This window comes from Myotis lucifugus, unplaced genomic scaffold (genome assembly GCF_000147115.1).
Source record: "Myotis lucifugus unplaced genomic scaffold, Myoluc2.0 scaffold_6, whole genome shotgun sequence".
Classification (NCBI taxonomy): Eukaryota; Metazoa; Chordata; class Mammalia; order Chiroptera; family Vespertilionidae; genus Myotis; species Myotis lucifugus.
In genome coordinates, this window is record NW_005871054.1 from 8239662 (window position 1) to 8264989 (window position 25328).

General features: G+C 37.7%; 1 protein-coding gene across 4 annotated transcripts in view; it reads left to right on the forward strand.

The window, feature by feature from the left end:
• ASB3 (ankyrin repeat and SOCS box containing 3) overlaps positions 1–16047 on the forward strand; it is a 74568-nt gene extending 58521 nt beyond the window's left edge. For all 4 annotated transcript variants that reach the window (XM_023746862.1, XM_006083349.3, XM_006083351.3 and 1 more), the window contains 3 exons: positions 4468–4725; positions 8945–9078; positions 14325–16047. In XM_023746862.1, the coding sequence (XP_023602630.1) occupies positions 4468–4725; positions 8945–9078; positions 14325–14530 (598 nt within the window). In that variant the 3' untranslated portion in view covers positions 14531–16047. The remainder of the gene's footprint in view (positions 1–4467; positions 4726–8944; positions 9079–14324) is intronic.
• Positions 16048–25328: the final 9281 nt, after the last annotated feature.

Here is a 25328-nt window from a genome sequence, read left to right on the forward strand (position 1 = left end):
GCCCCCCCCCCCCCCCCGCCAACTGGGGATCGAGCCCGCAACTTCGGGCATGTGCCCTTGACTGGAATTGAACCTGGGACCCTCCAGTCCGCAAGTCGATGCTCTATCCACTGAGCCAAACCAGCTAGGGCCCCGGCAACATTTTAAAAAATTTATTGACTTTAAGTGTTGATGAGTTTAAAACTTTTATTTTCTTATTTGTGTGTTTTTTTGTTTTTGTTTTTTTTTGGTATTTCTCTGAGATCTAGATATTTAGTATTTGTGGCCTTTCTTTCACTGTTGGCCTGTCGTGTTCTAGTGAACTCTTCTATATGCTTTTACAAATAGTACAGTTGATATCATAAGGTAATAAAAATAATAGATGTAAATAATGGCTCTGGGTTTTACGATTTTTCTTCTTTATTGTTTTATTCACCTGATTTAACTTTTTAGCTCAGGATTAGCATCCTGCAACATTTTTCCTGGGCATCCCTTTGAGAGGATGAGCTTCCATTTGAAGCAGTGACCTTTAGCTTTTCTCATGGAAAGAGGTCTCCTCCATCACTGCACAAAAACAGTCTTTGTCCCTCGGGGCTAAAAAGTTAACAGCTACAGTAACATGAAAGCCATTCTTTCAAGGGCACAGTTGAGTAATTCAACTGAAATGAGAAGATATAAGAAAAAGATTCCTTTATCTAGAATGTGTAAAAGAAGAGAGAAGTTGAGAAAGTTCAGGACAATTTGAACAAATATTAACGCCTTTTATATATGACTGTAGGAAGAGATCATGGCTTAACAAACCCGATTTTGTCTTTTGAATTGATACTGATCCTTGCTAGCACATTAGTTTTATAGAAATTGTGTGTCATTTTTCTTCATCATAATCACACATAGGACCTAATGTATTTTGTATTCAGCAAATGGCTGAAAACCATTCAGTAAAACTTATCTGGTCTTTGATCATTCAGCTAATAAGTTGGTTAGACATTTTGTTGGCTAATTGAACATAAAATGCTCAAGCTGTTTGCCCATTTCTGTTTAAGATAAATTTTGTTAATATGTTGAATTTCCTCTTACTGTGCTTCTTTCTTTTCTGGGCACTGTTTCTGTGCAAATTTTTAAACTTCAAAGAGCAAAATAATGGAAAATGTGCAGACCCCAAGATAAGGTGCAGACATTGCTTTTTTAGGTTTTAAACCTCTCCTTTTTTTCAGTATTTGATGATTTTCACTGTTTATATCAGTGGTTCCCAAACTTATTTGGCCTACCGCCCCCTTTCCAGAAAAAATATTACTCAGCGCCCCCTGGAAATTAATTTTTTTTAAAATTTTAATAGCAATTAAACAGAAAGATATATGTATTAATGTTTCTACCTTTTTTGTAAAATATAGTAAAGAAAGGTGTAAATTAGAAACATTGAAGTTTGAAATTATGAAACTATTTATTGAACTCAGAATAGAAAGGTAATACAAAAAAAGTTAAAACAAATGCACCTGTGGCCATCACCGCCCCTCTGGATTGCTGCAGCGCCCACCAGGGGGCGGTAGCGCCCACTTTGGGAATCACTGGTTTATATAATATGCAGTCTCTTAATGTGTCACATTTAGTTCGTGATGTTTATATTAGCAGATATTTGGTCCAAAATGTCTACTGAGACGTTTGGTGCAAGCCAAAAGGACCTTGACTTTTTTTTTTTTTAAGTTTATTGACTCTTTTTTTAAGAGAGAGAGAGAGAGAGAGAGAGAGAGAGAATAACATTGATTTGTTGTTACACTTATTTATGCATTCATTGGTTTGTATGTGCCCTGACCAGGGATTGAACCCGCAACTTTGGCATATCAGAACGACACCCTAACCAACTGAACTACCCGGCCAGAGCAAAAGTTTCTTCAAATTTGGTCCTGTCCAAATGTCCATGATTAAAAAACATCTGTGGTTTCAGATAGCCCATGATATTTATTTATACTTGTGGGTTCATACATAAAAATACTACCATGTTTTATTGATCCAGTAATTGGTTTTGACTGTATTATCTATACTAATAAAAGGGTAATATGCTAATTAGACCGGATAGACCAGACGTCTTCCAGACATCATTCTGGACGTCCTTCCGGACAAAGCCACAGTGGCGGGGGCGAGGCAGAGGCGGTTAGGGGCAATCAGGCTGGCAGGGGAGAGCGGTTAGGGGCAATCAGGCAGGCAGGCAGAGGGGTTAGGGGCAATCAGGCAGGCAGGCAGGTGAGCCGTTAGGAGCCAACGGACCCGGATTTCAAGAGGGATGTCCGACTGCCGGTTATCCCCCAAGGGGTCCTGGATTGGAGAGAGTGCAGGCTGGGCTGAGGGACCCCCCCCACCCCCCCTGCACGAATTTTGTGCCCCGGGCCTCTAGTCAATAGTAATGCTTCCTGCCTTGGTAGCCTAGCTGGTAATGACACATGGAATAAGTTAAATAGGTGGGTGTGGATCAAATGTCTCTGGGTATTTTGATACAGGACCAAATATCAAGGACCATACGTCTCTGTGAATGTTTTAGGCAGGACCAAATGCTCTGCAAGGGTTAAATAGGATGCACTGTTTTCTTTTTAATCTGTTTATACAATTTATTATTTAACCAAAGGTTATCTATGCCCTAGGGCTACTGTTGCTCAATAACATGCAATAATGAAGGTCATATAGAGCACTGAAGTTGCTTATGTTTCTGGAGCTTATATATATATTTGAGACCTTCAGTCTTCTCAGAAGCTCAGGGCATGCTGACAAATTTTATGATTTTCCAGTTTATTTTATGTTTATTATTCACCATATTATAGGTAGTTTTGTTGGAAATGTGTTAATAAATGTAGCATCAGGCAGTTTTATAAGCCTTTTAGAATGTGGTTTGTCTCTTCTAACACAAGGAATTGGAAGAAGTGTAGAGCTGGGTTTTCCGAAGTGTGTTTTTGTACAATACTAATTCTATAGATCATTAATGAATATTACATGGGAAAAAATAGTTAATTGGGAAACATAGGGTTAAGTAATGTTAAATAGGTTTCTTTCTTGAAGGGCTTTAAAATTTTTTTTCTTATGATGGTGCTTTGTGAATTCCTGAGAGGGGAATGAATCTACAAAAATTTGATCTTATGTTTACAATATTATACTCCTTTGTTTATAGATTTTGGGGTATTTTTTACTTTTTATTGTGCTTATTTCAGGTTAATAATTGAATTCTTTGCTTTAATTTTAAAGGTATTTCTTCTCAGGTATCTGGAGGTTTTAGCATATAATTTGAAAATATAACTAGCATATTCTTTAAAAAGATGTTTACCCTATATTTCTTTTCTGGACTCACTCTGTATTATAGGATTTTTAAGATATTTTCATTTCGGAGTCTTTTTTATATGGATCATTTCAGGGACTTATGTTTCATGCAACAAATATTTATACAATGCTAATTCTGTGTGCCAGGAAGGTTAAGTGACTTATTCAGAGTCTCAGGGTTAGTAGGTAGCTGAGCAGGCTGGCTTCAGTCTGTGCTCTTACAGCTTTGCTGTGGATACTTCTTTTGATACATCTTGCCACTTAGCTCTCTCAAAAAAGGATTGCACTTATTTTTAATCAGTTTAACCAGAACTTACTGATATTGAATGATAAAATATTAAGAAAACAGCAACAGCTTAATAGATACAAAATGATGTACTTTTATTCTGTAAAAGTACATGATGAAGTAGATTAATTTAGAAATAAAGCTATAAGTTAAATGTTTGTTAATTAAAAACAGCTTTTCTAGATGATTATTTTTTACCATTAGAAATTTGAAAGTAAAGGGGACATTGACTAAGGTTATTGCTAAAGGAAATGGTATTTTGGTGATTCCTAGGATGAGTCTTTAGAGACAGATCACATTGTTTAATAACTTGATTTGGCAAATATTTTGTAGTAGAGATATTTAATTGTATAAAAATATCACAGTTTTGCCCTTGCTGGTTTGGCTCAGCGGATAGAGCGTTAGCCTGCAGACTGACGGGTCCCGGGTTCAATTCCTGCAAAGGGCACATGCCCGGGTTGCGGGCTTGATCCCCAATGGGGGGAGTGCAGGGGGCAGCCAATCAATGATTCCCTCTTCCATCATGTTTTTATCTTTCTCTCTCCCTCTCCCTTCCTCTCTGAAACCAATAAAAATATATTTTTTTTAAAAAATCACAGTTTTGAGAAGTTTTCTATTTGTCAGTGATAATCTTTAAAATTATTTAAGATGAATATTTAGAACTCTAAGGGCACTATTTGCTTATAGTTAAAAATTAAAGACCATGCAGGGGGGTGGAAATTAAAAAGTAAAACCCTCCCTTGTCCCTAGTCCCCTACTCTCAAATGTACTAGATATATAAAAATCATCCACTATCCCATCTGCTGTTCTTATTTTCCAGCTGTAACTACTAGTAATTATTTGTAACATTTATTTTTTATGTAAAAGTCTAACTTCTTTTTCTCTTTTTTTTTGTGGTGGAGCTGTGAATTTTTTGGAATTGTGAATATTCTTTTGAAATATGGAGTCCAGCTAAATGAACTTCATTTGGCATACTGCCTGAAGTATGAGAAATTTTCAGTATTTCGTTACTTTTTGAAGAAAGGTTGCCCATTGGCACCATGGAACCATATGTCTGAATTTATAAATCATGCAGTTAAAGCACAGACGAAATATAAGGAATGGTTGCCATCTCTCCTGCTTGCTGGATTTGACCCACTGAATCTTCTATGCAGTTCTTGGTAAGAAATCCTACAATAGTGGACCTTACCTTTTTGAGTGAATATACTATATTTAAGTTCCCTCAATTTCTTGAGATCTGGTGTTGGGATGAGGGTGTGTGTGTATGTGACTCTGATGGCTGGATTGGGGGGCTGCTAATAGCGAGATTGAATGTAGGGATAGATTCCTAGAAAAAGGTAGGACATGACTGGAAGGGAGTAGAAAGGGATTATCCCTATGGACTATAGAAGCAAAAGCAAAGTTTAGATACACATTCTCATCTCCACTTAACTTTTTGTTTAGTTTACAGCAGGTTGAGTCCCTGATAGTATTCACTCCTTTCTCCAACAGCTGATTAACACATAGTTATCTGTCAAATGCTCATTTGTGCACTTCCCTCTATATCTTTTCAATACAGTTTCACTGAAACATTGTATTTTTAAGACAAATTGAATGAAAAAAAGATTATTGGCAGTTTATTTAGAAATCTTAGATTTTAAAAAGTTATTTGTATATGTATACTGTACTTGTCTTATTAACAGATACACACTCACACACATGCAGCTGAGATATAAATATTCGCTAATGAATGCTGTGTCTAGCTGTTAACAAAGCTATTTAAGTACCCATAACATTTTACTTAGTGAATTTTATTGTTGTGTTTGGGTGCCTGACAGCTAGCTGCAGTTGCCCCTCACCATTCTAGGATTTACTCCCTGACTCTAGCTGGAAATCCAGCCCCGAAAGGTGGGTGGCTGTGGACAGACAGCCTTGACAGTGTGTCCCCTTTACTCTCTTCCCTCACTTGGTGCTTGTCCCCCAGGCACCACTTTCTTCTCAGCCACACTCTTTGTGTTCTCCTACTGAAGCTACTAACTCAACTCCATATTACTTGCCTGTTACTTTCAGTTCTCTGGTTTCTAGTATATGTATTTCTAGTTTCTAGTTTATTTCTTTAACCAACACTTAGAATACTACCTAACGCATGGGGGGCATTATTTTAAGTTCTTTATAGTAACTTATCCTACATAATAAAAGCCTAATATGCTAAGTGTCCAGTTGTCCGTTCAACCAATCAAAGTGTAATATGTTAATGATATGCTAAGGCTGCTCAACCGCTTGCTATGACGTGCACTGACCACCAGGGGGCAAACAGTCCACCAGTCGACCAGTCGCTATGATGTGCACTGACCACCAGGGGGCAGACGCTCCGACCAGTAGATTAACTTGCTGCTGGGGTCTGACCAATCAGGACTGAGTATGATGGGTTGGACACTCCCCGGAGCCCTCCCGTGGTCCCTCCCTGGCTGACCCACCTCCTGCATCCCTCCCCAGCCCCAAGGGGATTTTGGAGAGCTGGTTTCAGCCCGATCCCGCAGGCCAGGCCGAGGGACCCCACTGGTGCAAGAATTCATGCACCAGGCCTCTAGTTTACTATAAAATACACTGGATACTATTATTTTTATTTTACAATTGAGGTACAGTAATTAACATACTTGCCAAGCTCACACAGCTAGTTAGTAGAGCTTAGTTTTGAACCCAGGTTGTCCTTTTTGTGGCTTAAGTCTGTCTTTCTAACCACTGTGCTATGCTGCCTTAGTCCTGTGTATCCATGGGGATATGTTGCTTATATCACGTGATTTCAAGTATTTTAATCGTTTGCCTATCCTGGGGGGATCTATGCCATATTACCTTGCTCTGCTTTGCTCCTCAATTAGGAAGAACCTATGCAGGGGGGAAAATTAAATATTGCCCTTTTTCCTTTCTTCCTCAGCCAATTACATAGACTACTGGAAGGAGAGGGAATTATTTAGATTTATTCTCCTAGAAGGTTTTGTAAAATATACTCTCCCATTCAGTTCTGAGAGGCCTCCCTCTCCCCAATGTGAATAGCCCATTTGATAATTTTTGTGGTAATAAGCCATTAAATATAGTATAAGCTGTATTTATTGGGTGGGTTAGGATATAAAGGAATTAAGAACCCATAAACTACGAATTTCTTTGAAATAAATTGTAAAACTTGCAGCTATTTGGACTGAGAATGCCAATTGCATATGGTTTACTCAGAAGGGGTAACTTTATATTCATTAGAAAATTTCACTTCAAAAAAAATGCTTAACATGGTCAAATTTTTGTTCTCTGATCTTCTATTGAATGGATAAAGCCAGTGTTTACACTGAATATGATAAATGTTTTGCTTCCTTTGATCAAATTTACATTCATAGATAGAGCTGTTATAAGAAAAATTCTCCCATAAAATTCCAATATGCTGTTAAAGTGGATTTTGGTTATATCTTATTTATATCACATGAAAGTCAGTTGCTTAATCTTTGTCATGTAAATTATAAATGTCTTTCCTAGGTATTTTTTGTCTTAAACGTTCTTTAAAAATGTATCTGGCTGAATAATTGCCTATCACAATATAATCTACAGAGTTGAAATATTTTTTTCAACTTTAAATGCAACACTAGGTGCCTCCAACTGAATGTAATAAGTAATAGAAAGTAAATGTCATCCGTGCATTTAGTTGATTAACTGTCATTCATTTATGATTGTACAACTGCTTCGTACAACATAATGGTCAGAGTAGTACAGTAACAATACATTTTTAGTGGCATTATCAGCATTGGTAAAATTAGTTATTTTATCTAAAGCTGTGTAAACAGGTTTATTTCTTGTGTGTGTTTAGATAACTGAATAAAAATGACTTAGTATTTGGTCCCAGTGTGACTTAAAGCACATTAATGCAGACAAATGAAACCATTACAAAAGAAATAAGGAACCCAAACCAAGTAACCTTGGTGTGGAGTTCCTAGAAAGTCAAGGAGATTTTTTTGCCCTTGAATATACTTTATCATTTTATTTGTTCTAGTAGTTCCTCAAAGTTGTGATTTCATTGAAAGGTTCTTTAGAAGTAAAATGTTTTCCCAAGGCATGTGTGCAACATTGAGTTCTTTGTTATATAGAAGTTTGCGTATTAGAGAATTAAGAATCTGGGAAATAATTTTCATACTCTGATCAGTCATTTCAAGGATACTTTGACCCTGAATTATAAAAAGTAAATTGTCTTTGAGATGACAAGTTTAGAGCATTTTATTTAGTTTCTTTCTTTTCTTTTTATTTCCCCCCTTCTTTAGTCCTTGCTCAATAATGAGTCCAAAAAATGAACAAACCAAAAAACGACCTTGAAAAGAATTTCTCTTTTTAAAGTAATTACTAGAGGACGTAATCATTTTCTTTTTCTTCAGACAGTGTGATGGTAGGGGAGTACCTAATTGAGTACCTAATTGAGTAATTGTTAGAATGTATAGTTCTCATTACACTTGGACTATATTTCATGTTATCAGGCCTAATGAAAATTTCAAACCAGTTTCTAGTAATATCAAACATTTATATAACATTTTATAGTTTTAAAAGTATGTTTATTGTATTTTCTCATATTATTTTCACAATTAGTCCCCTGAAATAGGTTGAGTATTATTCTCATTTTAGAGGACCGGGATCAAGGGCTTGAAGAATTTTAGCAACATGTTTGTAAATAGTGGAGGTAATATTAGAACTCAGAAACTGTCCTAGACCAGTGCTCTTTCCATTAGATTCAAATGCTTATAAAATTTGGGGAAGTCTCTTTTGGGTAGGTTGGTAGGAAATCTGAAATTATTTTTTAGAAATAGAGAACTGTTCTGAAGACTTGCTTTTGGTTCTTAGAGACAAAACTGATTCTGCTACATTCCTTAGAGCTGAATCTATAATGCACAAGGTTCTTAGAGGAGAACAGTTGCACATCCCTGGGAGTTGGGCAGAAGCAAGCTGTCTCTCCCGTATACTTAGTTTAGGGATAATTTGGGTATTTGGGCTTTATCCTTTCAAGACTTTTAAAGCAAGATGGTCCAGTTGGGAGGAGATAATGGCAAATCTGCTGAGGACACTGATTGCTGTCTCTGTCTTTTCTTGACACTGCTGCTGGGGAGTTGGAAGGAAAGTTCCTACCCTCTCTAAGAGTAGAGTTTCCTCTTGTCATCTGTTAAACAACTCACACAGTCAATTCAGTTTGCTTTAAGAACCTGTAGATGATTATTCATATCCACTGAACTTGCCTCCAATTACGTGAATATTTTCTCTGCTGTAGTTTTATGCCTTCCTTAGTAAGGTGTAAGAATAGGTATGTGGTGTTTATTTTCAGGATGAATCCTTGATGTATTTGGTGTCTAATGGTGCATTAACATCTTGCTAATACAGGACTGACTCAGTCAGCGATGACACCCTTATCTTTACTTTGGAGTTTACTAATTGGAGGAGACTTCCTCCAGCTGTTGAAAAGAAGCTCTCTGCTCGTGTCTCAAACTCCTCGTGGGCTCTACAGCAACATATTGGTAAGAAAGTACAATTTTTAGAGACACATGACTATGTTTTCTTCTCTTCTCTAGTTATATTGTAATTTTAAGTAATGAGAGTTGTCGGAGAATATATTAAGTAGGGCATCATTTGCATTTTATTTATGTGGAGAAAGGATGGGACTGGGAGGGGGATGATAATAATTTCCTTCAACAAAAATCATATCTGATTTTATAAGGTTAGCCTAAGGGGCATATAAAGAAAAGGAGGTATTTACTGATATTTTTATTTAATGATATCCTTTTAACTTTAGTAAGTATTATGTTAACAAAATGAGTACTAAAAATCTTGTTAGTGAATGTTTAGTTTGTTAGAAAAATGCTAAACTTAATTTTCTTTTCCAGGATGTGTTTGTATTTGTGTTCTCTCTTAAGTATTTTATCATTTCTAAAAGGAAGTATTACCATCCTTTATTTCTACCTGTCCTTACTGAATGCATGCTGATGTGTTGGTATAAGTATGGAGGTGAGCTGGGTGAAAATTCTGTGAATTGATTGATATTTTATTTTATTTATTTATTTTTTTAAGTATTTTATTGATTTTTTACAGAGAGGAAGGGAGAGGGATAGAGAGTTTGAAACATCGATGAGAGAGAAACATCTATCAGCTGCCTCCTGCACACTCCCTACTGGGGATGTGCCCGCAACCAAGGTACATGCCCTTGACCGGAATCGAACCTGGGACCCTTGAGTCCGCAGGCTGATGCTCTATCCACTGAGCCAAACCGGTTAGGGCTGATTGATATTTTATATGACTGTTTTAAAACAAATTCTCAATTTACTCTCAAATCGATATTTTATGACTGTTTTAAAATAACTTCTCAACTTACTCTAGCTTATTAAAAAGTTTTTAAAGTCCTGGCTAGTGTGGCTCAGTTGGGTGCCATTCTGTGCACTGAGAGGTTACTGGTTCGATTCCCGATGAGGCCACATGCCCAGGTTATGGGCTCGATCCCCAGTAGGAGTCATGCAGAAGGCAGCTGATCCATGTTACACACTCACGTTGATGGTTCTCTCTTCTCCTTTCCTCTCTCTCTAAAAATCAATATAATATTCTTTTTAAAAAAGTTTACAAGCTAATTAAAACAATTACAGAGCATGTAGTAGGAGATTTTACACAAGGAAACCAGTTTAAACATAATATATGCAAAATATTCCTATTTTGTTATTTAGAATTATTTTACTTTAACTTCATTTTGTTAACCAGATTATGTATCTTAAGAAAATTATTTCTTCACTGCTATTTTTACATGAAATGTAACTACATAAAACATGTTGAATAGGTTTTTAACAAGTGAACTTATGCATATGTAGAAATGTCTTATTTCTCAGATAATTACATTTAAGTAAATTTTCTCAATCAAAAACAGACATTCAGGAAAATATGCTCTTGAACTGAGATATATTCAAACTGTTGGAGAGGTTTCTGTGGAAGAAAAAAGTAATCTGGATTCTCTGAGCCTTCTAGTACAGAGTTTTTAAAATGGTAATGTTGGAAAACTCACTGGCATGCAATTCTTAATGTTGAGAATTGCATGTGCTTTTACTAATTATGTATCTTCAGCAGTAGAGAACAGTTATCCATCCAGAACAGATAGACTATGGGCAATGGACTTGGGAACAAAAAATCAAAAGAGAAAGCATATGCCAAATGGGAAAATTATTGCAGCTTATCAGTAAAGATATGCGAGAGTTTACTTGGAAGACTTTAACATACAGCAAGTTTGTCCAGATGAAGGTAAAAATTGTGTATGAGTACATTACCCTGCAATAGACTGGCTCCACTAAGGGCTTCTTATTTAGGCACTAGGTAGAGCTTGTGTAAGGTAATAATCATCATCTTAGATCATTTGAATGTTGGCAGGAGGGCAGGCCAGAGATGCATGGTTGTGGGAGGTATAGATAGTGGGTATGTGTGATGTATGTGCAGTTCTGTGCTATTGTAAAGTTGGCATTAATAAGCATGATGCATTAAGAATTGGGTTTATTTTGATCATTGTTTTGATTTTAATAAAACTTCCTATAACAAGTATCCTATTTTGGATTGTTCTTCTGTCAGTACATACAACCAAATGAACAAAATTGGAGAATTCCATATAAGAATGAAAAGTTAAAGGTTGCCTGTCTGCTAGTAGATCTATAGATAAATTTGATTTAACATAATTGAAAATGATTTGGTCAGAAAAGTAACTTAAAAGTACAGCATGATTTCAGACATAATTTTCTAACTATGATTAGTACCACACTCCAAGAAGAAAGAGATTTATTTAATAAATTGAAATCTGGTTTTAACAGGTTTTCATGAAAGTGTGTTTTACCTACAGCGTCTGGGCTTTTTCATACTCTAAATGCAGGGCATGGCTCCATCTTCTCAGCCTCGTGGCAACACATCTGGGAATGTTCTGCATCACTGAAACTTTCACAGGAATTTTGAGTGATTTGAAATACCACATAGATGATTATAAAATTCCCTTATTCAGTGGCATAATAAACTAAGATGGCAGTGATGGGCATATTATTATCTGTGTTAATAATGTACAGATGAAAGACTGCTTCAGTTCAAATGAATATGGTTTAGACCTCTAATTGTTCATCAGTGATCTATGGTGCTCATGGAGGGGCGGGGAGATCAAAATGGTACAATTAAAGTTAGGGCCAAAATCTGAAATAACTATGCTATTTCCTTTTTTAAAAAAATTATTATTATTATTATTATTGTTATTATTATTATTATTGTTATTATTAAGTGGAAAGATCTCCTAAAAGTTTCAGTGGCTTAGAAGATGTTAGAGAATTATTTTAGGTTTAATCACAGTTTAAAGAACCTTAGACTTGAAGTCAAATCACTTGATTCTGGTATCAGATATGTTGTTGATTGACAGTGTCAACATGGGCGGGTCACTTAAGCTTTCCATAACAAATGTGTACTGGTCCAATTTGGCTTGATTGCAAATGATTAAGCTTCCACACATATATTAGCATAAACAAACAAATGGTTTATTTAGCTTTAAAGGGAGGGTTACCGTGATGCAGTCAGGTGACCTGGAAAGGCTTATCAGCACTGCAGAAAGCTGTGGGGCAGCAGAGGAGCTCCCCTCAGTCAGCCCAAGGAGTTTGTAAGCGAGCATAGTCTGTCAAAATGGAGAAGCTGGAGAAGCACTAAGGATCCCTTATCCCTGAGTGAGCAGCTCTCTGGGCCACACAGCCACCCTTTATCTTTATTCTGGGTGTGTAAAAGGGATCTACATTAATAGGAACATGCCAAATGAAGAGATAGATGTCAATTTAACAGCCAACCTCACTTTTACCCATGCACTTGTCAGTTCCTCTGTCAGTCTCATCCATCTGTGCCCATGGCATGCTCAGTGTTTGCAGCCAACATACTTCTTTCCCCACCAGGGACATTTATGACATTTGTGATTTAGGACTAATTATTGTTCTTGATCTCATTGGGTAAAGAGACTTACTTTTTTGTTAGGGGTGGGGAACGTCCGGCCTGCGGGCCATGTAAGGCCTGTGAAATCATTTGGTCTGGCCCTGCCAAAGCATTAGGGTGAGTTAATTAAATGTTTGACCAAATATAGCAGGCTAATTTTCAAGTGGATGTGGATAATTTTGTATGTCCCTTGAATGATGTTATAAATATCCAAGTGGCCCTAGGCAGAAAAAAGGTTCCCCACCCTAGTAATAGGTAATAATTGAACATAGTTAACCTACTTGTTGAAGTTGAACCTGCTTACTCCTTTGGAAAACTAGGAGGGGGGTAGTTGCAGTTTGGGTATGCTCCCCATATGTACTCTTGCTAATCCCTCCAGTGCTCCCTTCACCAGTGTTTTCCCATCTTAGGAGTGAGAGTGATGATTCTTCCTTTAAGATTATAGAACGGGGTAAAGTTTAAATGAGATAAAGACACGAAAACACTGGAAATAAATGTATTATATATTGTAGATTACCAGTATGTAGTCTGATTTATAATGGGGAGTCTATGACTCATGGTTTAAGAAAATACTCATCTTTTTTTAGCTTAGGTTTATGTACAAAATCAGATAATTGTTTTGCATTTCTTATTTAGCATTTTGAAACACTGGTTCAAGGAGTTTCCCAGACTTTAGTAAATTAAACTAAACTCAAACCAATAAGCTTAAAGTAAATTGTAAGACGATGGATTAACTTTAGTGGTTTAGAAGATACTGAAGATGTTAGAGAATTAGTATGTCCCAGGCCCTATGAGGATTTACAGTTTAAGGAACCCTGACTTGGAGTCAGACCAGCTGGTCTGGTATCAGCTGGACTCTTGATACTATTTGTCCTTGTTGCTGTGATCCTGGTCTGCTAATCATTGCTACAGTTCATGGGGATTTATACAAGATTTCTTGGATTAATAAAAGGCGCTACATTTTTTTCACATAAAACCACTAGCTATTTTTAGTATTCTCCATGTCTGTGGACATTTTCTGTAGTGAACACTTTCATCATGGAAAATGAAACTATTGTATGATTCTTAATTAAGTGCATGTGGACTATCCTTTAATTGGTAATTAGCCTTTGGCGCAGTGGTTTTAGTATGTGTGCATTCACACTCGTGCTCTGGGGTCAGACGCACTTGAATTTGAATCCTAGGTCTACCACATGCTAGATGTATGACCTTTGGAAAGTTACTTAAACCTCTGTCTTCTTATTTCTGTAGCATAGGGTAATGAAGATTAAAAGAGAATGTGTGTGAAGTGTATGGGCATATGGCATGGTAGGCACTTTTCTCTCTGTGTCAATTTTGAAATTTCATTCTATGTCACGGACAAGAAGAGGAAAACTTTTGTAAGCTACACATTTATTCACTTAATGTGCTAAGTCTGGATAGAGACCATTTGCAAAGAAACAGAGTAAAAAAGGGATGTAATGTTTGTTGCTGTGAGCTATCATTTTTAAGGTTAGTTCATCTGTTTTTTAAGCACCAACTTGTATTGCCAGATCTTTAGAATTTGAACATTTAATTTTATGTGGCCCTGGGTATTGGCTTTGCATGTGTGGCCAGCAACTGGAGAGAGAGGAACCAGGTGAAGACTGTAAAACAGAGTTTATTGTGGTCATCCTGGCCCAAGCAGTCTTTCAAAAGTAAGTCTGAGTAACATATCACTTCTCTTTTACTACATAGAGATGAGAGAAAAAAAGCATTTACCTTAATGTTTAAAATTTTTTCATCTTCCTTGTTTGGTTTGTTTCTCCAGGTGCTGTTCCATCCCTGACCCACCTTTGTCGTTTGGAAATTCGGTCCAGTCTAAAACCAGAACACCTACGATCTGATTATTTTATCTGTCAGTTGCCACTTCCCAGAAGCCTACATAATTACCTGCTCTATGCAGAGGTCCTGAGGATGAACGAAGTTCCCGAACTGACAGTTATTCAAGATGGAGAAATCAGCGAAGCTACTTAACACTTAATCTGTCTTACTCTGAAAACCACCAAGACTTAAGAGGCATGGAGTACAAAGTCTTCATGATTTTAGAGGCACAAAAGATGATTTTTGTTTGAGTGGTTGGTTAGGTTTTTTATGGGTGGTATTAGTTCAATGCAATGAGGGCCTTCCTGGTAAAAAATATTATAAACCCGACTTATAGTACTTTATTACAGTTTCATCACCAGTAAATTTAATTTGATATTCATTTATCTAACCAGATGGTCCTTCTAGTGCTAAACATAGCATATTTCCACCTATGATTCTGTGTTTATGTAGGGCTATCAGCTTAGAATGGAAAGAATTAAAACTTCACTGGAAGCGTACACACAGTGGTGGAATTTATTGTTATTTTATTTGAGGTTGAACATCTCATATTTATAAAAGAATTATCTTATATTTCATTCTTATCTCTTCAGTCACTTTTGTGAAGAATTGTTATTGGTTTCTTGCAGGTAAACTCAGGAAAGAATTTTTTAAAAAAAGAATGTAGAAAATGAATCATTTTGCTCTTGTTTTTTTTTTTTTCTTTTCTTTTTCAGTTCCTTGATAGTCTCTTTGCCTAAAAAAGACTCTCTTTCTGCAAAGGCAAGAACAGACCTAACCTCAGTTAAAAAAAATTAGGTTGTTATTGGGATAAATAGGCATTTTGTCACACTTAAAATACTAATCGGGAGACTGGGAGGGCAGAAAGGTATGTATTGCTATGTCACTTAGTATCATATACAAACATTCAAGCTCCATTCAGCCTCCAAATCAGAGGGCAGCTTTGATCCTATGAAGCAATGATTGCCAATTCTATTAATATTATAGTACTTTTCTTTTTTATTATCTACATCGGTTGTCAAATAGTCCGTGAAATTTGGACCTCAGAGTCCTAGGTTAATGAGACACCGCCTCATTGATTTTACAGTTGCTCAGTCTGAATCTAGAGTCAGAAAGGACTGAATACTGGATCAAGTGAGCTATGATAAGAAGCTCTGGGGACCAACTTTGAGAGAAAGGTTATGAAAGCATTACTGTCATGATAGACAACTAGATGGGATCCAAAGGAGGTCAAATCTGTGTCCAGTTATGATCCTGTGGCTTAAAATAGATGGGAATGGGTCAGTGGGTCCGTCTCTGATGGTCCTTTGCTGTTGATAAAACCAGCGATGAAGGCAGGCCAAGTGATGGAGGCATTGTTAATGTCCAGAGGACCAAATGATGGAGACATTGTTAATGTCCAGACTGAACTCAGCGCTGGTTAGAACTATAGTTGCTGCCTGTGGAGTGGAGATAGAGTTTGAATGTGTGTATACAGGCAGAAATAGGATGGATATGGAAAACCAGGTGGAAATTCTGATACTTAATTTAATAAATTCCATGAATGTATGTACTATGTAGTATTTTTAAAGTGTTGTCTTAATCTTTATTTTTCCAAACTCTAAGTCTCTGATTTTTAGTATAACCAGTTTTTTCTTAGGGCTAAATGTACATAAAATGTTTACATTTGAGGATGAGTCTTTTCATGTGTTTTTGTTCATGTTCAAATATGTAATAAAAATTCAACTCTTTATAACTTATCATTGAGCTCATATTCTTAAAAGTCTGAAAATTAATATTTCAGAGACATTTAAAGCCCTTGGTATTAAATGATTTTACTCACTGTGTATAATATCTTTCAGACAATTTTATAATAAAATATTTATGAGTTTTATGACCTATAGCAAGGAATCAGTGAGAAATCCGAAAGTATCTAATGGTGGGTTAGTTAGAGTTACAGTTTCTGATCAAAATGAGACATCTAGTTAGTGTGATGCTTAGGCTCTGCCCTGCAGGCACAGTGCTTCAATACTGTTTAACATGGAGAGCCTAATGAGGAACCCCATGCAATAGTTCTCTAATGGTGGTACATATTACCAGAGCAGGACACAGGTCAGCCGTAATGACAGTTGCCAAGAGTTCACACTTCCTTGATCCGATGTTATCCTTTAAGTGTATTTCCTGCTGATCCTTCCTGTTTCAGGGTATCATTTGATATAAGTAGTAACCTGGACACTGTTTCTTTAAAATTTCCTCTCCCTTCACCAAGTAACAAGTGTTGATATGCAGCTTTCTATTGGCCCAACTTCCCAGAGATCAATTATACTCCTGTGTTCCATGATCACCTATGATTGATAATCCTTGATAGACAATCTGTGTCATATTTATATCATACTAGAGGCCCGGTGCATGGATTCATGCACTGGTAGGTCCCTTAGCCTGGCCTGTGCCCTCTCGAAATCCGGGACCCCTCGGGGGATGTTGGACTGCCAGTTTCGGCCTGAGCCCTGCAGGCCAGGCTGAGGGACCCCACTGGTGAACAAATCTGTTCACCGGGCCTCTAGTATGCATATAAAATCTTTGGTTAATCTCTTCCCACCCTCCCCCCTCCCCTCTTCCCTCTGAGATTCATCAGTCTGTTCTATGTTTCCATGCCTGTGCGTTGAGCATCTGCCCCCTGGTGGTCAGTGCTTGTCATAACTAATGGTTGAACAGTTGAACAGTTGTGTAGGCTTTTATACATGTACTAGAGGCCTGGTGCACAAATTCATGCACGGGTGGGGTCCCTCGGCCTGGCTGGTGATTGGGGACAATCAGGGCCTGTCTCACCCAATCCCGATTGGGTTGATCGGGGCCAGGAGGTTGGCCAGCCGGCCCCAATTGGGGCCGATCAGGGCCTGCTGGCCGGGGGTAGAGACCACGGGAGGTTGGCTGTGGGAGCGCACTGACCACCAGGGAGCAGCTCCTGTGTTGAGTGTCTTCCCCCTGGTGGTCAGTGCACATCATAGCGACCGGTCATTCAGTTGACCGGTCATAAAGGTCGCTTAGGCTTTTATATATATAGATAGATAACCAGTTGATAGCTCTAAGTCTATTCTTTACACCTAAGTCCATTTGTAACCTGTGTGAAAATTGCGATGTTTATGGATCTTTAAGTATTGTGTCAGGTACAGTTTGAAGACATATAAATATTTTTTTTGGTTAATCATCACCTGAGGATATTTCCCCCCATTGATTTTTAGACAGAGTGGAAGGGGGGAGGGGCAGGAGAGAGAGATAGAAACATCGGTGTGAGAGAGACACATTGATTGGTTGCCTCCTGCACACGCCCAGACCCAGGCTGGGATCAGGCTTGCAACCCTGGTACATGCCCTTGACTGGGAATTGAACCCAGACCCTTTGGTCTGTGGGCCAACACTCTAACCACTGAGCAAAACTGGCCAGGGCAACATGAGTTTTGTTTTGTTTTGTTTTTTAGTTAATCCTCATCTGAGGATATTTTTCCATTGATTTTTTTTTCTTTTTTAGAGAGTGGAGGGGAGAGAGAGGGACAGAGAGAGAGAGAAACATCGATGTGGAAGAGACACATGGATTGGTTATGCCCTTTGCATATGCCCCAACCAGGACCGGGGATTGAGCCTGCAACCAAGGTACAAGCCCTTGACCGGAATTGAACCTGGAACCGGCTAGGACTATATTTCTTAATCAATCATAGAAATATATGTTTGAACAGGAACTAACTATTCAGTACAATTATTGCCAGCAGGTGCCTACTCTATTTTGGAAAGACTTTAAATGGTGAAAATGGTTACAGGGCTAGTAAAGTTGCTAGTAATGTGGCCATTTTCAGTTTCATGTTCATTGTTTTAGATCTAACAATGTGAAGGAATGACCAGTAAGACGATGCACTGTCTTCTGATTTCACAAGTTCATCATCTATATAAAGCAAGTGGAAGCTGAGCTCACTTGCTTCATTCATATACTCAATTTAACGAGAATCTCTTAAGCCAAAGTGATCTCTAAGCTTTTCCTGTGATACTGGGAATACCTTAATGGTACCTAAGGTACTATGAATCCCCCTGAAATTTCCTGTACCAGAGCACTTGCCTCTTCCTTGCTCTCTTATCCCAAGTAGCCAGTTACACATAACAGGTATCAAGACTAATGTATATGTGAGAGCCCAAACCAAGAGATCTCATTACTCATGACTCTGTGACCTGGGGTAGTTATCTGAAAGGTAGCTGAGAGCGGTATACCTGCATCAGGAAAGGAGTGCTGCGTTCTATGAGCTAATGTTGGCTTTCTCAGTTTACACCTGCACAATCTTGCTATGATAAGGCTGTGTTTTATTACTTAAGGTAAATATGGCTTATGTTGGAGGGCTTAGAGTTTTGCAAGCATTGTTTTAAAAACTAGAGGCCCGGTGCATAGATTCATGCACTGGTGGGGTCCCTTGGCCTGGCCTGTGGGGATCGGGCCGAAACTGGCCTGGTGCATGGATTGGTCCAGGGTGTGTCCGGCCCATCTCGCCTAGTCCTTATTGGGGCCGATTGGGGCCAGGGAGGGACCCTGAGAGGGCTCCAGGGTGTGTCTGGCCCATCTCGCCCAACTCGATTGGCCAGACCCCAGCAGCAAGCTAACCTACTGGTCAGAGCGTCTGCCCCCTGGTGGTCAGTGCACGTCATAGCGACTGGTTGAACGGTCAGACACTTAGCACATTAGGGTTTTATTATATAGGATGATTAATTTTTGGCCTGGCCGGCGTGACTAAGAGGTTGAGTATCAACCTATGAACCAGGAGGTCATGGTTCGATTCCTGGTCAGGGCACATTTCCAGGTTGCAGGCTTGGTTCCTGGTGTGGAGTGTGCTGGAGGCAGCCAATCGATGATTCTCTGTCATCACTGATGTTTCTATCGGTTCCTTTCCCTTCCTCTCTGAAATCAATAAAAATATATTTTAGAAATGATTACTTTTTAAAAATTATTTTAAAACTATTATGCTTTTAAAATCATGATAGTTTTATAAACATGCTTCCCCCCCCTCTGTATCCTTTTTCATTGTTTTAACAGAACATGTAAGGGGAATTGAATATTCCTGTGTGCAACTGTTGAGATTTCTTGTTGTACTCTCTTTCCATGTTTCTCTGTTTGAGGTAAATTAGTCTGTTTATCCTCATCTGTATTTATTATTGTTATTAAATGACATGTGGTTATTAAAACACAATACCTTGCCATAAGTAAACTGTTTTTTGTTGTTGTCGGAGTCAATCAAAACCTGTGGTTTTAATGAGACAGGGAATTGGTTATGCTTAGTATTTTTGTCACATATTGGTAGAAATATATATGGCCATATTTGCAACAACATGCCAGTAATTTATGCTGAGGGGAGGCCAGTATGAATTATATTTTTTAATGAAAATACATACTTTGGGCACAGATGTTAAGTACATACCTTCTGCAGTTGCTTTAGTGAATAAAACATTTATATTTTAAATAAAAGGTATTTATTAACCTGCCCCTATGCTAATGAAAATCTGTAAAATTTTTTCATATAACCGTAACAATAGCACATTTAAAAAAATATTTTTATTGATTTCAGAAAGGAAGGGAGAGGGAGAGAGAGAGAGATAGAAACATCAGTGATGAGAGAGAATCTTAGATTGGCTGCCTCCTGCACGCCCCCTAATGGGGATTGAGCCCACAACCAGGGCATGTGCCCTTGGACCGGAATCTAACCTGGGACCCTTCAGTCTGTAGGCCAATGCTCTATCCACTGAGAAAAACTGGCTAGGGCAGTGATGGCGAACCTTTTGAGCTCGGTGTGTCAGCATTTTGAAAAACCCTAACTTAACTCTGGTGTCACATATAGAAATATTTTGATATTTGCAACCATAGTAAAACAACGACTTATATTTTTGATATTTATTTTATATATTTAAATGCCATTTAACAAAGAAAAATCAACCAAAAAAAATGAGTTTGCGTGTCACCTCTGACACGCGTGTCATAGGTTCGCCATCACTGGGCTAGGGCCAATAATAGCTTTAAGCTTTTCATTTTAAAAGAAAAATATTTTAAAACTCAGAGGAAAAAAAGGAGGAAGGGAGATGGAGTGGCAATCATTATCCACCCAGTATTAATGTTAACCTATATGTTCGAATATTCTCTTAATACCTCAGTTTTAAAAAAATCTGCATAGAAGTTTGAGGAATATTTTTTGTCTTAGCCAAAACACCTCTATAATTCTGTAGTCTGATGAAGTCTTTTCTTAATCCTGTTAATGATATCTGTATCCAAGCCCAAGCCGTGAGATATCACAAATTCTGAATTGGTAAGAATGAGAAATAATGAGGCAGTTCTGGGTTGAATTTTTTCCCCCTTAGAAATCTGCATAAAGCAAACAATCCCTTCCTCCTATTTGTAAAGAAAAGGTGATATCTTTGTGAACCTGAGCTAGTCATCTGGTCTCAGCCCAGGATAGTCATACAATGCATATCTGTTGCACAACTATTATAACTGTATTGTACCTATTTTTAATGAAGGCATTAAAAATACCATTGTTGCAGTAAAGATTAGTGTCTGCATGATTTTTCTCTCTTGGCTTCTTTTTCATGCATAGCACTAATAGTGAAGCGGAACAGGTGGTAATTGTCACTGGCACACTGAGACTTGTGAATAGCATCTGTTTGTCTCTTTTACCATCCAGTGGTTAGCATAACCTTCTCTTCACTGCTCTCCTGTGTGTATGATAAAAGTCTATCATGAGTCATTAAAAGGTGCTAATTCGCATTCCTTTTTTTTTTTTTTAACATGATGGAATAGGTAAAGAAGAAAGTCCATCTGGTGACTAAATATGACTATGATGTGAATCACACAATTAAAAAGGTATAATACTTGTGAGGTTATATTACAGAATATTGGATCAAATAATGTGTGTCAAAGATAACAATTCCAAGCCAGAGTAGTTCCATAAATAGATGCATTAGTTAGTAGTGGTATAGTCTAGATTTTGGTTTTCATACTTAAAAAAAATTATTTACTTGGTTTTAAACAATAACACATTTAAATTCTTATGGTTTTTACCTTCTTGTACTTATTTGGTGTTATTAAGCCCACTTTTAAATGTCATATTGTGGTATTTGTTTATGTATATTGATATAAATGCATATTTAATTACTCTTCTTATCTTTTTATTATGGAAAAAATAGAGAATTGTATAATGAACTTTCATGTATCCGTCACCCAACTATTTCCTTCACCCACCATTTTCTCTGTCTCATAGCCATTTTGAAGCAGATTCCAGACATGTCATCGGTAGATATTTTAGTGTGTATCTCTGGAAGTCAAGGACTACTTTTTGTTGTTGTTAATCCTCACCTGACGATATGTTTTTTTTCATTGATTTTCAGAGAGAGTAAAAAGGAGGGAGAGGGAGAAAGGGAGAAGGAGGGAGGAAGACAGAGAGAGAGGAGAGTGAGAGAGAGAGAGAGAGAGAGAGAGAGAGAGAGACATTGATGTGAGAGACACTTTGATTGGTTGCCTACCAAGCACGCCTGACCAGGGCCAGGGCCAGGGCTGGGGAAATTGTACCCAAGATCCTTGGATACAAGGGCCGAGGCTCTGTCCACTGAGCCACACCAATCGGTGTATTTTCTTTCTTATACGGTGAAAATTCTACTTCTCAGCGACACTAACAGGTGCCAATTGGTTTGTTTGTTTATTTTTTATTTCAGAGAGGAAGGGAGAGGGAGAGAGAGAGATAGAAACATCAATGATGAGAGAGAATCATTGATCAACTGCCTCTTGCACTCCCCACACAGGGGATCGAGCCCACAACCCGGGCTTATGCCCTGACTGGGAATCGAACTGTGACCTCCTGGTTCATAGATCAGTGCTCAACCACTGAGTCACGTCGTCCTGGCACAAGTGCCCATTTGTTTTATACAAGATTCACACACAGTTTCTACACTACAGCAATAATACTAGTGAAAACAGATTGTACACCCCCATTCTTTTTATTATGTAGGTATATCTCACTAGGGATGCCTAGTCACATTGCTGTGTTTTAAAGTCACTTGAGTGTATAGGATTATGTGTTTCATTTTGTCTTTTAGGAACTTTTAAAGTAGTTTTGCTTTATAATTATGAGAAATATTTATATAGTTCAAAGTTAAATATAGAGGGAAAAACATAATATTCACAGAAATCTGACTTCTACCTCCTATTCATCCTATTTACCCCCTCTCTCACAGGAAGCCTTTTTATAGTTGATTTTAAAATTTATTTTAAACATAAGCATGTATTTTTAAAACCCTTCCTTAGATAAGCAGAAGAGTAGTATATACAGTCTTCACCATCTTGCTTTTTTCACTGTATAAATATATAGTTCCATAATGTATAGAGACAGCCCTCATTTCACAGCATCTGGGCTCATACACCACAGTTTATCCCACCTTTCCCAGATTAATGGACATTTGTATTACTTCTACTTTTGTGTTATTGCTGCAATAAATGGTGCTGCAATAAATAACTTTGTGCTGTTTGCGTTTTCACCAGCATAGCATTGGGAGGTTCCTAGAAGTGGGGTTGTTGGGTCAAAAGGTAAATTCGTATGCAAGTTTGCTAGATATTGCCAATTTCCCTTCCATAGGCAAATGATGTGTATCAGTAATGTATGAGAGTGCCAGTAGAGAACCCTGTCAAACTCAGGGCTATTTGCCAGTCTCATAGGTGAGAAATATATGTCAGTACAGTTTCACTTTGCATTTCTCTAATGTGCAAGATGAACATCTTTTCCTGTTAGTGGGAGGAATGGATTTCTATGTGATTATCCAGTTATCCTAACAACATTTGTTAGAAAAATCCACCTTTTCCCTACTGTTTGAGATACTATTATTAATTGATACTACATTTCTATATGCTTCTGTCTTTTCTGTTGGTCTGTCTTCTAGTTATTCACCTCTACCAAACTTTTAATTATAAACGTAATTGACCAACTCTTCCTTATTGTGTTTTTCTTTGACAGTTTTTTGGAGGCTGTTTTCCCTGGTTTGTTCTTTCAGGTAAACTTTAAATAATTCTTCTATATCCAGTAAAAGACAGTATTTTTATTGGGGCTGTGCTACGTTAATTTATAGAGAATGGACATCTGTGTGATGTGTCTTTCTATGTAAGGACATGGTTTGTTTGTCTTTCCTGATGTTTAAAATCTACTTCTGTGTATCTCAGAAATATTTTATGGTTTCCATGTATATCCTCTAACTGGTATTGGTTTGTAAATATGAAAGCTGTTGATTTTATACAGTATTATAACCTACCACTTCACTAATGTCTTTCTATTTTTAGTAACTTTCCCCCATTGAGTTTCATTGATTTATTATCATTGTTTTCCCAAATATATAATTATGCCATCTATAAAGATATGTTTTCCATCTTCCTGTCCGTTCTTAAACCTCAGTGATTTCTTCTCTTTAATTGTATTGGTTAATATTTTCAACCTTTGAAGAGCTTCCAGACCGGTGAACACCTTCAGGTGCTGGGAGAGTGGTACACCTGAAGAAGGTATGGAAGTTCGGTACCTTCCCATGTGTGTTGCCCTATGCAGCTCTTCCATTTGGCCTTCCTGAGTTATATCCATTACAATAAATAACTAATAGGGAGTAAAGTGCTTTCCTGAGTTCTGTGAGTTATTCTAGCAAATTATTGAACCTGAGGAGGGGGGTCGTGGGAACCCTCGATTGATGACAGGCCTCCATTGGGTCTGAAGTGGGGGCAGTCCTGTGGGACCTCCCATGAGCTCCAGGTGGATAGTATCAGAATTGAACTGAGTTGTAGGACACCTGCTGTTGGCCAGAGAATTGGTTGATATGGGAAAAACAAAAACACATTTGATGTTAGAAGTGAAGTATTCATAGTATCGAAAAGAAAAAACAAAAGTTTAGGTAGTAGAGTAGAATAAAAAAATGTGGCTCTGGAAATTAAATTCTTCCCTCTCCTCCCAAGTTCTTGTTGCTGCTTTTTGTAAATTTTGTAGTCTGTATTTTTTGTTGTGTGTGGCCACTGAATTCTGCTTGGTTAGCTTAGTGGTCAGCTAATGATTGAACAGAGATTTTTTTTTTTAAACCACATATAACCAATAAGCCTCCTAGTCTTTTCTCATTGGCTCTGTGAGGATATTGGGGCATGCTTTCAACACTCATCCATGCAATGACAACTCTGCATTAGCCTTCACTTCCTGTTGCATAGATATCAGCTGGAGATGGGAGATTAGAACCTATCACTCCTTTCCTGAGCATGCACACACTTAACAATTTCTTTTTTTTTTTTAAATATATTTTATTGATTTTTTACAGAGAGGAAGGGAGAGAGATAGAGAGTTAGAAACATCGATGATCGCCGAAACCGGTTTGGCTCAGTGGATTGAGCGTCGGCCTGCGGACTGAAGGGTCCCAGGTTCGATTCCGATCAAGGGCATGTACCTGGGTTGCGGGCACATCCCCAGTAGGAGATGTGCAGGAGGCAGCTGATCGATGTTTCTCTCTCATCGATGTTTCTAACTCTCTATCCCTCTCCCTTCCTCTGTGAAAAATATCAATAAATTATATTTAAAAGAGTGAGCAAGAGATTGTGAACGAATTTGAAAAAATAATTAGTGGCAACTTCCCCAACTTGGTGAAGGAAAAAAAGCACACAAGTTCTGGAAGCACAGAGAATCCCAAACAAGATGAACCCCAAAAGTGCATGTGCTTTTTAGTAGCATAAATTTCTTCTTTAGTAGTGTCTTTAAGCAGGTAAACAAAAAAATTGCTAATGCATTGTAATTTGTAGTGCAATTGAAAAGTAGAAATTGAAGCCCTGAATGGGGCTAGTTCTATTTTGACAGATAATTGTAAGCTAAATTCTGAACTTCCCTTAAGCTATTTGCTTATTTATGCAAGTGTTTCATGAAGTGTACAATTTCTTAAATATGTTA